Consider the following 15,873-nt stretch of genomic DNA (forward strand, 5'->3'; position numbering starts at 1 on the left):
GTCGCACCAGCAGCCTGGAACCTGTACAACATGTTCAGTCTGGTCAAGCTGCCTCCCGTCTTCAATGCACACCAAGTGCCTAAAGTAAGTCCGTTCACCTATTAACGACAGTTCTTTACTGGTTATCAACCCAAACAGGGTTAAGTAAGATCATAGCTTTCATTTTGACACATAAATCTTTGTAATAAATAATCTACATGACCTTTAGCAGACAAATGTTATAGTGTATTTTTCCATGCGGAAACCTTGGTTTATATATGAGTGACTGTTTAAACATAGTCTGGGAATGATGAAGATTTCAGATAGACTGTAATGTTTAACATTAACTCGGGTATGTTTCAGGTCAGACTGCATTAGAATCTGTCTCAATGAGCTCATAAGGTATTAAGCTGTACCCCGTCACACAGAAAGTGTCGACTACCAAACGAGGTGTCTGTGACCTCATAAAGTAAAAAAAAAAAAAGGAAATTTTGGAATAAAGCACCTTAACAGATTTAAAATTGTTACATTGGCATGTGTACGGTTTTAGTGGTGAGCTATCGTGAGCTCGGCCTGATATACCCATTTTTTCACTGTGAGGTTTACTCGTACATTACCGTACCATTACCTATGAATCGAGTGTGCCGTCAACTTGCTGCCTCTTTTCACGCTGCACCAATGTACTGTAACACGCTCACATTATGACATAAGAGTTGATAATGATGCTGCCTGGAGAGGCCCTGCAGCTCTACCTGCGTAATGTACATGTGGTTACCCGTTACCTACTATCACATTCGGCCGGGAACGTTTGACATACACTGTATGACACATATGCATACATTGCCAGTTTTTTGTTTGTATGTTTGGTTTCTTGTTTTTTTTTTTTTTTACAGTTCTTAAAATTTTTTAACCTAACCAAGAAATACATACGAATAAAAGAAGTAAATTGAATGAATTGATATTAATGTTTTGATTACAATGTGAAGCTCATCGAATATAAAATGAAATGGCCTTTATCAGTGTAATGAGGCATTTTAATCAACCTTTATGTCTTATTGTAGCTAAATTAATCTAAATGGCATGTTTGCGTGTTTTAGCATTAGACCCAACAGGTTTACACTTACAGGCAGCCTCCAACCAAATCACTCTTTAAGAGAACTGTCAAAGTCTAAGCATGACTGCTAATACGATCCATATGGACATTATTCATCAAAATATGTTGAATAGATGGCTATGAATTACTGTTAATAATCATTGCGTTGAAGCATAGCATTATGTAGATACAGCTCAGCAGCTTTGGATAATGTTCCTATCACATCAGGAGCTTTTCCCTGATTTGGCACAATTATTGATATATCTCAATTTCTGCTGAGGTGTATAGATGTTGGGGTCAGAATCTGGCACTAACAGCATGAATACTACATGGACGCAACCTGCCTTGTGTCATCAGTCCAGGCTGATGGAGGTGGAGTAATGAGGTGGGGAATGTTTTCTTGGCTAACTTTGGGCCTGTAGTAATCAATCACTGCTTGAATGTCATGGCCTGTTTGAGTATTGTTGCTCCACTCATGGCCACAATTTATGGCCATCTTCTAATGTCTATTTCCAGCACAATAATGCACCGAGTCTTAAAGCAAAAAAAAAAAAAAAAAAAAAACTCAGACTGGCTTCATCAACATGGGAATGATTCCAGTGGACTTTGCAGTCCTAATTCTCAGGAACCAATCTAACACCATTGGGATGTAGTAGAATGGGAGGTTTACAGAATGATGGGTCAACTGAAATGTTTTTCAGGCCTTCCAGGAGGACTCTATTATCTCTGGGTATCGTCACCCTCGCAGCTCCGCTACTGACTGCATCCTCAGCCTGTTCCAGCTCACTAACGAGACCCTCAATGTCTGGACGCACTTTTTACCCACATGGTAAACTGCTTAACACACACTCACACACATATGCTTTGTTTGTTTGTGCATTTATATCGATAAGTCTCCACTTAGTTAGTTAAACAACATTTATAAACCAGACACACACATGCCTCTTAATGCTACAGACCTAGAATCAGTATGAGTGACAGTTGTCATGTTTGTTTGCTGGTGTCTAAGTTCGAATAAACACTGAAGAGACATAGCGAGAGAGGAGTAGAACCTCATTTCTCCTGAGAGTTTCCTGAGCGTCTCAACCCTCCTGGAGACACGGCACACTTCTCCCGGGTCTGCTAATGGGCTCATAGTGTTACATTTTCCCCGGTCTTCCATCAGCAGTAAACATGTCAGCGTGTCAGTGCATTCTGTCGCATCTCATTCTTTAGGGCTCGGGGAATAATAAAGCTCCGAAAAGGCCCAGCCAGCTTCACTTTCCCTGTTCTGTGACAGTATTTGTGGTAGATACAGTATGTATTATACAGTAGAAGTATTGATTCCTTGACCATTTATTTATATATATATATATAATTTAATGATAACTGATCATGGATGCAGATTATCATTATACATGTTATGAGGCTACAGTATGGACGGGAGACAGTTTTTTTATTGGTGGTTGTAGTAAATTTAGTAATAATAATAATGAAAAACGACCACATAATTAATTTCTTTTTAATGTGAGATTCCTCATGTAAGGCCCCTCCGACATGAAATTCATACTCATCGGATCAGGGTCATCTTCTCACTTATGACTTCCTTCACTGTGACCTCGAATCAACAAAGCAGCACAATGGATAAGAATGAAACAAAGTGCACAGTTTACCTTTCTCTATATACAAGTATGTGCTTTAGCCCAATCAACATACAGATATATTAGTTTGTTTAAATTCGTAGAACATTTTAGAAATCAAGTTAAAATCTTAATCCTGTTTAATCTAATGAATCACAAAAATCATCCAGCACTAAGCAAAGCAAAAAAAGTGTAAGGAAGAATAACATGTCCTCATACAGTATATACAGTATGCAGCAAAATATACAGTATTGAAACTCGCGCATCATGGATGCGCATTTGCGTTTGTCGATGGGGCATCGCTCCAGACACACATGTTCCCAGTAGTGAAAAGGAAGTTGTGTTGTACAGTTGTTGTTGAAAATGGGTGTCTCAACGGGGTAAAAAGTATTAATAGTTGAGTATTATTTCCGCTCGTACAGAAGTGGACAAAGTGGCCTGGGTTTGATCCCCAACCAATGTCCAAACCCCACCACACTGGATGCAGTGCCGATCCAAAGCCCGGATATATTGGGAGAGTTTCGTCAGGAGGGGCATCCGGCAGAAAAACCTGTGCCAAGCTTGTATGTTCTGTGCCAGGAGCAGGCAAGAGACCAACAACATACAGAAGTAGACGTGAATGAGGACCGAGTTTGAAAAAGTTGCCAGAACAATTCCTTCCTATAGCCGTCCCATTCCCCGATCTTAATCCAACTGATGCCTATGGGGAACTTTAAAGGAGAGTGTGAAGATCTGTGCCTGCAATACGCGAGCAAAGCGTCTCCCTTTGCAGGAGTCTGCAGTAACCTTTGCTCATGGAATCCGGGTTGAGATGAACTATGCATGAACTATAGAACACAGTTGAGTACACACATACACTTCTAAGACTTACATTACACATAATATGGTAAATCAACACGCTAATAGTTTGTATGTTAGTTTAAACTTACAGATGACAACAAGGTAATATTGTTCGTCTGTTCATTTCAGTACTGTATAATTTGGCACATACTGTATTACCACTGCTATAGAAACAAGCAAATCTTGAAAACACTCCCTGTTTCTAAGACACTCCTACAGAATCACAATGCTTAGATTGCTAAGGTTTTTTTTAATGTTATGGCGATTGATGACTGTTGAACAAAGATCTGTGTTCAAGTAGTGAATGTTCAAATACAAGATGTACAGCTTTATTTAAGTGCATACACATTTTACACACAGACTGTATTTTGATCAGGGCTTATTTGCGAGTAACGGTAATGGAAAGAAACTACATTTGTTTCTAATTTAGACTAATGTTAGAAAACTGAGCTACATGTTCATGCAACAAAAGTTAAAATACTTTTATACTAATTTAATACTTGTTACCCTTCGTGTCATAACCCTGCTGAAAAAATCCAAATATGATGTACTGTACCAGTTTGACTTGCCTGGTCGCCACCTTGGCAGCTGGCCAGACTTAAACTGATAAAACTGGTATACCGTCAGCTGGAAAGTGCTAGAGCACAGAAACACTCACTCACTCACTCACTCACTCATAGGTATACGTATACCACTTTATCCTGTGTACAGGGTTTCAGGGGCCTGGAGCTTATCCCAGGAGAGTGAGGTACATCCTGGAAGGTGTGCCAATCCATTATAGAGCACAACCACACACACGCACACTCACACACTCATCCACACACTACGGGCAAACGGGTGGGAACGCCACTTACATGTAGTCTAATCTGCATGTCTTTGGACTGTGGGAGGAACATCAATGGAAGCCCACCAAGCACAGGGGAACCCAGATCCTGGACGTACAGTACAATGTGACAGTGCTAACCACTGAGCCACCGTGAAACCCAGAACACAGAAACTGTTTTACCAAAAATCACGTAACCTATGGACAAGTTGTTTTATCTACTTAATAATTACTTAAAAATTTGATTCATTTGAATTTATTGAGACAAAATCCTATAGTACAACAATAAGAAGGATTAGTGATTCTGCAGGATAATAAGCCCTGCCAGCTAATTTGAGAATAAAGCAGAGATAGTGGGTACACCCCTGGGTTTGGGGTTCAGCCTATCCCAGGAGACTTGGGGCATGAGGTGGGGTACACCCTGGTCAGGGTGCCAATCTGTTGCAGGGGGCACACACTCATGCACACACATTCACACGCTCATTTACACACTATAGGCAATTTAGGAAACCATGCAGACAGACCTGAGGTGGGAATTAAGCCCGGAACCTGGAGGTGCGAGGTGCCATGCCTCTTTACTAGCTAAAAAAATCAAATAGTTATAATGATGACGTAACATTAGATAGCTTTTGTAGATGAACTCTGTGTGTGTGGGTGCTGTGTTTCTGTTTTTATAAGAATGCAAATACTTTACTGGGTTTGTAATGTGGAAGGGTTTCATACCTGGAATCTTCCAATCCACCAGGGCAGCAGTTTTATACAAATTACTCATTGACACGTTATTGTCAGGTGTGATTGTGAAATGTGTGCTTGCTCCAGGTGAGTGTGTTTGCCCTTGCAAACGTTTCCTTTTCACAATGCCATTCTCTAAGCTCTGTTGTGTAACTTTAGACTTAATAGACTTTACTTACAGCAACATGCAAACACACTCCGTTGCTAACAGTCTCGCAAGCCTGCTTGGACTGCTCTGATTTCTGTATGTCTTCCTGTCTCATAAAACCCTATTCGTCACTAACGTGTCGCGACATGTCAAACCGTTTTGTTTTATTTTATACAGTAAACTGTTCTCCCTCAACTTCCACTCCCTCAACTGTTAAGATCTTCTCAGGCTTTTTAACACAGATTTAACACTAATCATTAACACTGTATCCAAGCACACTACTATGGCTCCATGTCGGACCAAATGCGTATCTTATTTCATTTCTAATCTCAAGGAGTGAGACTAGAAATTATTCCTCAGATAAAAAAATATATATATAAAATCAGTGACCAGCGTATTTCTGAACATTTGTCTGGAGGTATACAGTGATGTTATATGTTGCTTTTAATTATTGCAATAGACAATCTGTACTTTGTACTTTTTTTTTTTTTTTTTACAAGGAATAGCTTGTGATTATTGTTGCTTGTATAGTTGTGTGGGTCAGGAAGCACATGGAATTACTTTTTACAGTATTTTCTGTACGTTTTGATACTAGAAAAACAGCTTTATTCAGTCTTTTTCTTATGTGTGTTCAAAGTAGTGCTGGATGATATGACCTCAAATTAATATCATTATTAATTAAGCACTTGACCTTGATTATGATTAATAAACATTATTTTATTATTATTATTTTTTGTCCTCATAGTTCATTGGCGAATTATGTACTGTAAATATGCTCAACTATTAAAACATGGCATATTTTTTTCTTTTTATTATGCTTCCATGTTGCAGAGTCATGTGATACATAAAACATACACGTGGTAGTATGTTATTAAGGGAATAATGCATGAACACACAGTGGGGAAAGTATTAACAGATGTAATTTTATAAAGAAAAAAGGCTAAGAAGGAAATAGGGAAGAATATGTTGATTAAATAATTTTCAATTATCAATTATTTCAATTGTAATTTATATTATTTATACATTTATCTATAATTTTCTATTAATTGCCCAGTCCTAGTTCAGAGTCTGTTATATGTAATTCACTCACTCATCACCTATACCACTTTATCCTCTATAAAGGGTCCCAGAAGACTGGGCATGAGGTGGTGCACATCCTGAATATGATGCCATATTATATGATCCATCACACTCGCATGCCCATTCACACACTACAGGCAACTTCAGAACGCCATGCACATGCTAACTCCATGCACACAGACCCTTAGGGTCAAGGGAACAGTACGAACCACTATGCCAATGTGCTTGTGCAAACATTAATACAATACATTACATCTACAGTAATAAACACAATGTATAATTAAAAGTACAATATCAAGAATATTCAAAGCAAACAAAATAAAAATTATGTGTACTTTCAAAGATATATTTCATACCAAGACATTGATTTTTACACTTTAATTCATTGATAAAATTTAATAACTAGATTCTTAATACCAGTGGAATTTGAGTAAATACAATACATTTTGTGGTATTTAATTATAACCTCCTGATTGTGATTAAGAGTCATGCATTTGTGACCAAAAATATAGATGTGTGATTAAAATATTTAGTTTGCTTTATTTACAAATACATTCTTTTTAAAAATGCTATATAGTCCACTTAACAATAAATGTCTGCAAGAGTTTTTCCCCCTGGCTCTATGATACCATAAAACAGACAGTGCACTGTGACCTGTGTTCAAGGGCAGGAAAAATGGAGCCAGAAAAGACATTCTTTTATAAAAGAAGCAGAAAAATCCTTGATATACCACTTTTAGTGCCAAAAGCAAGTGCAAACAACGCTTGCTCTGACAATTTCGCCAGTGAACATAACTTTTTTAAAAGAATGAAACAAAAAATAAAAAATTTGCAGTTTGCTTCATCTCTTAACCTGAAAAGGTTATATCTCAGGAAAAGGACACCGAACTACCCTGCATGTCTATTCTTATAGTCAGTAATTTCAAAATCAAGAACAGGTGCTAATTCACACATAATAACACAGAACAGGAAGGTAGGAACTTATAACACAGTATAAGAAACACACTTACTGTAGACGATTGGTTTGCATGTTGGTTTACATATTTGGCATTTAAAGAAGCTTTTTGTGATCTCTGGTGATCCAGTGATCAAAAATATTAGAGCATGTGACTGACAGTTTGTTGTTCCAAGCACTCATGAGCACTTTTTTGACTGAGCTCTGTGTTCGTTCACCTGTATAGAATGAAATTGTTGTTAAAAAGGATAAACCAGCATGAAAACCAGAAAGCTGTCCAATGGGGGAAAAGCAAGTCATTTTGTAGCTGAGAAATCCGGAAAATCCAGCAGAGCCATGTAATGCAGGTAACATCTGGGCTTAGTTAATACAACAACTGGAGTGTCCTGAAAAAGAAAGAAACAAGTGGTTTACTAACAATCAAATGTTGAACAGGTCAACCAAGGAAATCATCAGCAGCTTCTGACCGAGACTCTGTGAAGGAATGATACCATGTTTTAAGTTGTTGAACACAATTTCAGTGTATGGAATCATCACTAGATATATTCTTGCTGTTCTAATACTTTCAGAGCGCACTATATAGTAAGTGCATGAACTTTCTCTTTCTCTATCTCTTTTAGGTATTTTCTGTACAAGTTGGTGACGGTGATCTTTCTACAGGATGTGTGGACCGATTCATACACATGGCCACTTCTGGTCTACCTGGTGTCCTGCTGCGTGTACCCGTTGGCATCCAGCTGTGCTCACACGTTCAGCACCATGTCCACACGTTCCCGCCACATCTGCTACTTTTTTGACTATGGAGCGCTCAGTCTATACAGTTTGGGTACAGTTGGGGCAAACAGATTCTCATATACAACAGCCTGTGCCAAAAATACAATAATGCTGTTATTTATTGTAGTTTATAGTAATCAATGCTTTGTATAAACCAATCACTGTTATGAAAAAAAAAAATCTTTGATGGAAAGACTCCTGACTGTGGTACAAATGAAATGTGAATTGTTTGCGTTTAGGTTCTGCTATTGCCTACTCTGCATACATCGTTCCAGATGCATGGGTGAACAGTAATTTCCACAAGTATTATGTTCCTGTGGCGGTACTCAACACTGTGATCTCCACTGCCACGGCCTGTTATTCCAGGTAATCACAACCGCATCCTGTATGTGAAACCATTTTCCTTCCCAGACGAAAATAAAAAGCAAATGACATGTTGTGTCATGGCAACTTGTTGCTCCCCTTTCAAAAGGGATTAAACAGTACAACTGTATTCCACAGCAGTAAAGGGCTTTCAGCCCATTAGGAGTGACCTGAATAGCCTGGGTCGGTTTAGTGTGTGTTAGGAGTAGGAGATCGGCAGACCGTCCCATTAACAACACAATTCATGTAAATCTGTTGTCAAGGTGTTTGAAATATTTGTATAGAATAGAGATTTAAAGCAAAATGAGATTAACTAACCACTTACAGCTAAATGCTTCTCTTACTCCTCTTTCTTCTGCTAAGGCTTGGCTTCTTACTACACTCTAACCATGACAGTGTGAACAGGTAAATGCTTTACGTGCATGCTTACTTCTACATTTACTACTGTGTGCACAAATCCATGAGCTGTAAAAGAAAAAACCCACCCTTATGTTTTATTGTTTAATTCACACGATCGTTAAATGGTGCCGGCATACGTTTGGTCATGAAAGTCAGTTTAACCTCTTTAATCAAGATGTTTATCAATTTTCACTTGATGAAATGCTGAGATGCTTTCCTGCAGTACATTACCCATAATGTCATTCTGTTACCTCTGTTACTCATTCTGCTCAAGCAGATCAGCTTCCAGTTTTCCAACGGTCATGGCTAATATCGCCTTCAAATCTGAAATCCTTAACCTTTGCTGTACTTCACAAAGGAATACAACAAATACCGCATCAATCAACTAATCCTCGGAACTCCTAAGCACATCACCAATTTTTCAATGATAAACATTCTTGTTTTATTTCATGGTGGGTTTTTTCTTTAATTAATGCTAACTTTCTCATCCTTTTTCTACCATTTGTGTGACTTGGCTTTATTCATGCATGTAGACTGCTTGCTAATCAAGAATACAGATGAAAGTTTTCTGTTTCTGCATGATAAACTGGTCCTGACTGAATGACGGATCAAACATGAAGGAAATGAAAGGTTTGCCACGAGTGTCGCAACACACCCTTCGTCACTCTATAAATCCCAGCTCTCCACACATTATGGCTACTACATTTTAACATTGTGATTTTCTTCTGCCCAGATTTGCCGAAAACAAGAGACCCAGATTGGGCAAAGTGCTGCGTGTTTTGGCCTTTACTTACCCCTACCTGTTTGACAACATTCCTCTCTTTTATAGGGTGAGTCTCCAACCGTTGGCACACCCACACAACTACAGCAATCTAGAATATTTTATCTCCTAGATGTATTTGATTAAATGCAACCACGTCCTGTATTTGCTCAACTACTATGCATCAGGAAAAAAAAAAAAACAAAAAAAAAACAAAAAGGGAACGGTAGAGAAAAAGCCTGGCAAGAGATGATACGGAATGTTAATTGCAACATTAGCCTGTTGTGAAAGATTTATGCATTTCTGGAATGGGTTCAACTGAGAGATCTGCAAAAGAGCATCTTCACCATATGGAAGTTCAACTGTTTCTCATCCTTTTGGCACTGTGATCTGTGATGGTGTCCCAACCCTCGCCAACAAATAAGGATGTAATAAAGATATGAAAAAGAAGTCAGGGTTTTCTTGTGTGTGTGTGTGTGTGTGTGTGTAAAACCTAATCCTATAAGAAACTGTTAGCTAAATGTGTTTCCCTGCCATTAGATATCCTGCATAACACAAAAGTGAAAATAAAAAGAAAACAATAATTGCTACAGCAGTGATTTCAGTGGGTAAAAAAGGATAAACCAAAAACAAAAAAACAAAACAAAAAAAACACGCTGCTTCCTCTGTGGTTTCTGAATGGAACAAAAAGCCCAAACAAAAAGGCACATTTTGCAGTTTACTTCCAAATGAACCATTTCAACATTAAATCCTGATATTGCCATACAGGAGCAAATTCTTATGAAACAGCATTCTTCTCCCTCCAGTAGCTCAATAGTATAAATTCAGAAGTAGATGGTTATAATATGGACGTGTTTATTTAAGTCGCCCACTAGAGTGAAAATTGAAATAAAATGACTATCCAAACCAAAAAGCCTAATAAATAGAAAAAAATATTAAATATGAACAAAAAAACATACTCAACTCTACAGACATTGAGCTTGGAAGTCAAACAGCATTTGATACCAATACGAATATGTGTTCAAAAATATGCTTTTTCTTTATTTAGATCTTCTTCTGTGTGGGAGAAGGCTGCACTGCAAATGAAGTAAACCCTTTCCACGTACACCACATCATCCTGGCTTTCCTCACAGGCTTTCTGTTCGCCACACATCTGCCCGAGAGGCTGGCACCTGGACGTTTTGACCTCATAGGTAAGTTGCTTTGCTCTGTGTGTTTGCACAACAGTTCCACAGAAGGGTGTGGTCAAGGTTGTTTACTATAAAATGGTATGTACACAAAATACACACCTGAGGTGTGGTGTTGAGTAGTAGTGTATCATAAGAAAATCTTTTATACGGTATTTACATAATTAATATTAGTAATATTATGCTATACTAATTAAACTGTTATTTAACTACCCAATAATAGAACATGTACTGTACTGTAAATGTTAACATATTCATAGAATAAATAAATAATAATAAAAAAAAAATAGTTTGTGTTGTGATATAAGGTATAAACATGGTGTGGCCTGCTGTGATTGAATAATAATCAATAATTAGATGAAGCACTGACTATGCAGACTTTTCAATATAAATTACAGTTGAACCTTGGATTGCGAGTAACTTTGTCTGCGAGTGTTCTGCAAGACGGCAAAAATTGTAATAAATTACATTTACATTTACATTTAGGCATTTGGCAGACGCTCTTATCCAGAGCGACTTACATTTTCTTTTAATTTTTTTTTTTTTATCTCATCATTACACATCTGAGCAGTTGAGGGTTAAGGGCCTTGCTCAAGGGCCCAACAGTGGCAACTTGGTGGTTGTGGGGTTTGAACCTGGGATCTTCCGAACCGTAGTCCAATGCCTTAACCACTGAGCTAAACCTGGCCCCCCAATTACCAATGAATGAGCGAGGTCATAAAATACAGGTAGTACTGTAACTGTATACAGTTTGTCTGCCAAGCGTCATGTGATTACAACTGAGCCAATGGTTCTTCTCTCTCTCACGCTGCCGGATTGTGCTCAGTTCCAGTGCACATGTGCGCGCCTGTACATACTGTAACCTACGGAGGTTTTGCGATGATCTGCACATGCGCGCCCAGTAGAAAATGAACGAATCACTCTCCAAGACTACTCGTTCTTCTGAGTCATGTTAAAGACTCGTTGAAAAAGAACGAATCGTTCATGAACAACCCATCAATACTGCTTACTGACAAAGAGTCTCTGTTGGTAAACTGGAATCTTTTCCTTTTTGTGCGACTTTAACAAGGAACCTCGCTAATGACAGTTGCTTGAGCCTCCTCTTGAGGTTTTCGCAGACATGTGGCATTGTGTTGTTGGTAAATTGATTGATCTTCCACACTGCTACAGCCTTTTTAACCCTTTTTTCTTTACTAGGGCCGTTGTTGCAGTACAGTTACTAAAAGAGACTCTTTGTCAGTGAGCAGAAGTGATGGGTTGTTCATGAACGATTCGTTCTTTTTGCACGAGTCTTTAACATGACTCAGAAGAACGAGTAGTCTTGGAGAGTGATTCGTTCATTTTCTACTGGACGCGCATGTGCAGATCATCGCAAAATCTCCGTAGGTTACAGTATGTACAGGAAGCAGAATTGAGCGATTCTCAATGATTGAGTAATATTTTCATTACTGGAACCATAGCCAAAACGTATTGGGGGTCTGTTTATTGAAAATGCAACATTAGTTTTAAAAGAACTAAATGCACTAAATGACTTCAAAGATTCAAATGAATGAAAAAGATTCATTCATTTTAATTCAAAAGAACCTACAGTAGTCACTAAAATGATTCAAACTTCCCATCACAACTGGGCACGCATGTGCAAAGCATCACAAAACCTCTGTAGGCTATGTACAGGAAACAAAAATGAGTAGTTACCTTTGAGTCTTCTGTTCCGAATCTTTAGTTTTTTTTGTCACATGACTCCACTAGGCGCTATGCAGTGCAATAGATTCCACTCAGACTAGAAGATATGAGTAGAGAGGTGAGCTACACATTCTGTTTATTATAATATGTTCTTGGCTGTAATAGTTTTATTACTGAAACCATAGCCAAAATTTGTGTATGTAAACGGGTGTCTGTTTATTGAAAAGGTAACATTGTGTTATACTGTATATCTGAACAAAAGAATGTAATGAACTAAATGACTCAAAAAAAGATTCATTCGTTTTGATGAACAAAACTCAAAGAACTGATGACTAAAATGAATCAAACTTCCCATCAGTAGTTAGTAGTGATTCTGTTTGTTTGTGTGTGTGTTAGTTTTGATTAGTTTTGATATACAAGTGCTTCACGCTTCCAGAATTAATTATGCTCGCAATCCAAGGTTTAACTGTAATTTTAATCCGTTTATATTTATCATCTTTCTGACACTTGTATTAGAACTCTGCCATATACCAGACAAGACACTCCTTGATAAATTAAGATTCAGGTTACTTCTCTGGGTTAATTTCAATGTCCAAGGAAGGTACATTTTCATTGTCAGCCAAAAAAATAGGACATACATGTCTGCATGTCCAGCATTATTATACTTCTCATAATATTTATTTGTACTATATTTAAAACTGGATGGCTGTTTCTCTAAACCTTAAATTGGATAGATTTTTTCAATGTAATTTGTTAACAGCACTGGTTTTATTATACGTGTTAAAATACGCTGGTGTAAGTGTGCGTGTAGTGACGTCAGACAGCACAGATAACAGAAAGACAGATGAACAATAATGTGGGGAGAAAATAGTTCAGAAACAGACAACTGACAAGAATGTAAACTATTTTGTTCTGCATAAGGGCCTGACATTCTCCAACAAAGACAATGACGTTTCTACTGCTTCCTAAAAATATCAAAGCATGCAGCAGGTGCAGGGTCAAAATGATTTATCAAGTTCATAGACACGTCGCTGTCTATCATGTTGTCATTAATTCCTATCACGCGCATGATCACGTGCTTACCAAGTCCATTGAAATTGAACTGAGATTACTAGATTACTATGTCCAATCAGATCGCAACACACACTTACCAGGTGCATGGTATAAATACCACGACACACTCAGCGCATTTTTTCTTTTAATTACTTCCAGTAATTGTTTGATCCAGTATTTAAACTAAATTCTCTAAACAAGGTGATAACCTGCAACATATACGCCATAAATGTGGTAAAACCAGAAGAACGTAATATAAACTTGATGTGGCCTTCTATGACATGGCATGGACCTACTATGGTCATAGAACAATCCTGAAGAGGTTGAAACATGGAGGAAGCTGTTTATTATTAAGGAGCACTTACACCAGACCTTACCCTTACTGTCTTTTTTACACCAGAATACAGTACATTAGTGTATGAGGTATAGTAGTTCAGTGTGCAGTGTCTGTAAAAAGGACATATGCATGGCTGTTTTCTTACAATGACCTTAACTTTGAAGTAACGGCTTTTAAAAGGTGACCAGATTAAGCATATTTTCAGTTTCAGCTCATTAGGTCCAAATGAACCCAACAAACCCTTTCATATGACTGGCGAGTCTCAATGCCTCATTACACACGATGTATTATGGGTCATACATCTAGAAACATTGTATACACAGTAAACAACTATAGGCTTGCTCGTACTCTGTGCTTATCAATGTCATGAGTCCTTCAGCACTTTCTACTTTCTCCACTTGTCCCATACAGGCCACAGCCACCAGCTGTTCCATGTGTGTGGGATCACTGCTACACACTTCCAAATGCAGGCCTTAGAGATGGACATGACTCTGAGACGGAAGTGGCTGCATGTCAACGCTCCTGCCGTTACCTTCGGAGGGACCCTGGGAGCCTCCATGGTGTCCATTATGATTGGCCTGGGAATCATCTACTACTTTAGTTATCCTCTTTTTTACAGATATGTTGTGCAACAATCAGGCAGGAAAGGGTCGGGTAAAGTGAAGAAGAACTGAAGGCACTAACGAGAGCTCACCGAGTCCTCACTAGAAGTTTGGAACTGATCGAATGGATGGTTTATTCAAAAAAGAACAATTTTGTTTTAAAGCACAAGACAATGCTAAAAAGGGTTGAGTCATTTCGGTCCGATCTTGTGTTTTAGGATTGCACATAGACTAGAAAGAGAGACTACAGTATGTTAAAACATTGGAGTCTTCCTTTAGTCAGGTTGTAATATTGGAAATGTATTAGAATTATGCACTGTGTGCGTGTGAGAGTGTGTATGTGAGAGTGTGCATGTGAGAGCATATGAGTGAGTGTGAGAGTGTATGTGTATGTCTGTATTTATACATATTTTTAGAGGTATATGATTGTATGTTTCTGCTGATCCCAAGCCTTGATGCTGCACACCTTATTTGTGAATTGCACTTAGAATTCATGAAGTACAAGCAATCTCAGGAGGTCTAAATAAGTAAGAGATGTGTGTGTGTGTTAATGTGTATGGATATACATGTTCAAATATTTGAGTATGTATTTCCCAGTTTTTACAGTGGTGCTGCATTACACTCCGGTCACAATTCAGCTGATGTTACTGTCTTCATGATCCGATTTAATTCAATCCTCAGGGTATTTTTGAACAAAAACACATTTCTACTTGACAATGGCACTGTGCACAAATAAAGCTACCCCAAGACATTATTTGATGAGTTTGTTGTGGAAGAACTTGAATGGCTTTCACAGAGCCCTGACCTTAACCCCACTGAACAGCTTTATTAAATAAGGAATAAAATGCCCTACAAACTCTTATGGTAAACCTTTACAGAAGAGCGAAGGTTATTATAAAAGCAAAGAGGGTGAAATCTGGAATGAGGTGTTTAACACACGCGTCAAGAAATTATTTTATTTCCTGGTGAGGTGGGAAACACACTGTATAGGATGCTAGTTTATCACAGGGCATTGTGCACACACACATAAACACGTTTCCACACATCTTGGGGCAAATTAGGGTTCCAAACCCTAGCATGTTACAAAAGGATTGTTCCTCCCCATGGTTTGGGTCACATGAGGAACCCTGGAGCTGTGAAACAGCAGTGCTACAGTATGTGCCATACCAGTTGTCAGGATCCCTTGCCCTGAATATTTTAGTGTTTAACTGATTAAAAGCCTTTTCTTAGTTGAAGTGTGTGTGATAGAGCTGGGGAAACACTAAGATGTCCAGTCGAGACCAGGATCATGGTTGAGAACCACTCTGCCATTGTGCCAGTCTATTACCAAGGGATGATACAATGACCAGGTGTTCTTTGCTGGCATCTAGAGGCAGTTTGCAGTACACATTTTATTTCTTTTCTCAATTAATGATCATATACAGTTATTTGCTATAAATTAATAAAA

The 15,873-nt window shown here is 38.2% G+C and overlaps 1 protein-coding gene across 2 annotated transcripts; it reads left to right on the top strand.

The window, feature by feature from the left end:
• On the top strand, positions 1 to 15,363 carry paqr5b (progestin and adipoQ receptor family member Vb). Of its 2 annotated transcripts, XM_053491400.1 has the most exons (8): positions 1 to 84; positions 1,774 to 1,901; positions 7,889 to 8,094; positions 8,282 to 8,408; positions 8,769 to 8,810; positions 9,538 to 9,634; positions 10,613 to 10,757; positions 14,236 to 15,363. In XM_053491400.1, exons 1-8 carry the CDS (start codon positions 31 to 33, stop codon positions 14,496 to 14,498), a joined length of 1,062 nt encoding a protein of 353 aa, XP_053347375.1. In that variant the 5' UTR covers positions 1 to 30; the 3' UTR covers positions 14,499 to 15,363. The 2 variants fall into 2 exon arrangements, with proteins under 2 accessions (XP_053347375.1, XP_053347376.1); XM_053491401.1 differs by lacking the exon at positions 8,769 to 8,810.
• Positions 15,364 to 15,873: the final 510 nt, after the last annotated feature.

Source organism: Clarias gariepinus, chromosome 3 (assembly GCF_024256425.1).
Source record: "Clarias gariepinus isolate MV-2021 ecotype Netherlands chromosome 3, CGAR_prim_01v2, whole genome shotgun sequence".
NCBI lineage: Eukaryota > Metazoa > Chordata > Actinopteri > Siluriformes > Clariidae > Clarias > Clarias gariepinus.

Bases quoted from the DNA above. Each gene is read 5' to 3' on its own strand.
- paqr5b (XM_053491400.1), top strand. From the start codon at position 31: ATGTTCAGTCTGGTCAAGCTGCCTCCCGTCTTCAATGCACACCAAGTG. The intron at 85-1,773 runs GTAAGTCCGTTC...AATGTTTTTCAG, and splicing joins ATGCACACCAAGTGCCTAAA to GCCTTCCAGGAGGACTCTAT. The intron at 8,095-8,281 runs GTACAGTTGGGG...GTTTGCGTTTAG, and splicing joins GCTCAGTCTATACAGTTTGG to GTTCTGCTATTGCCTACTCT.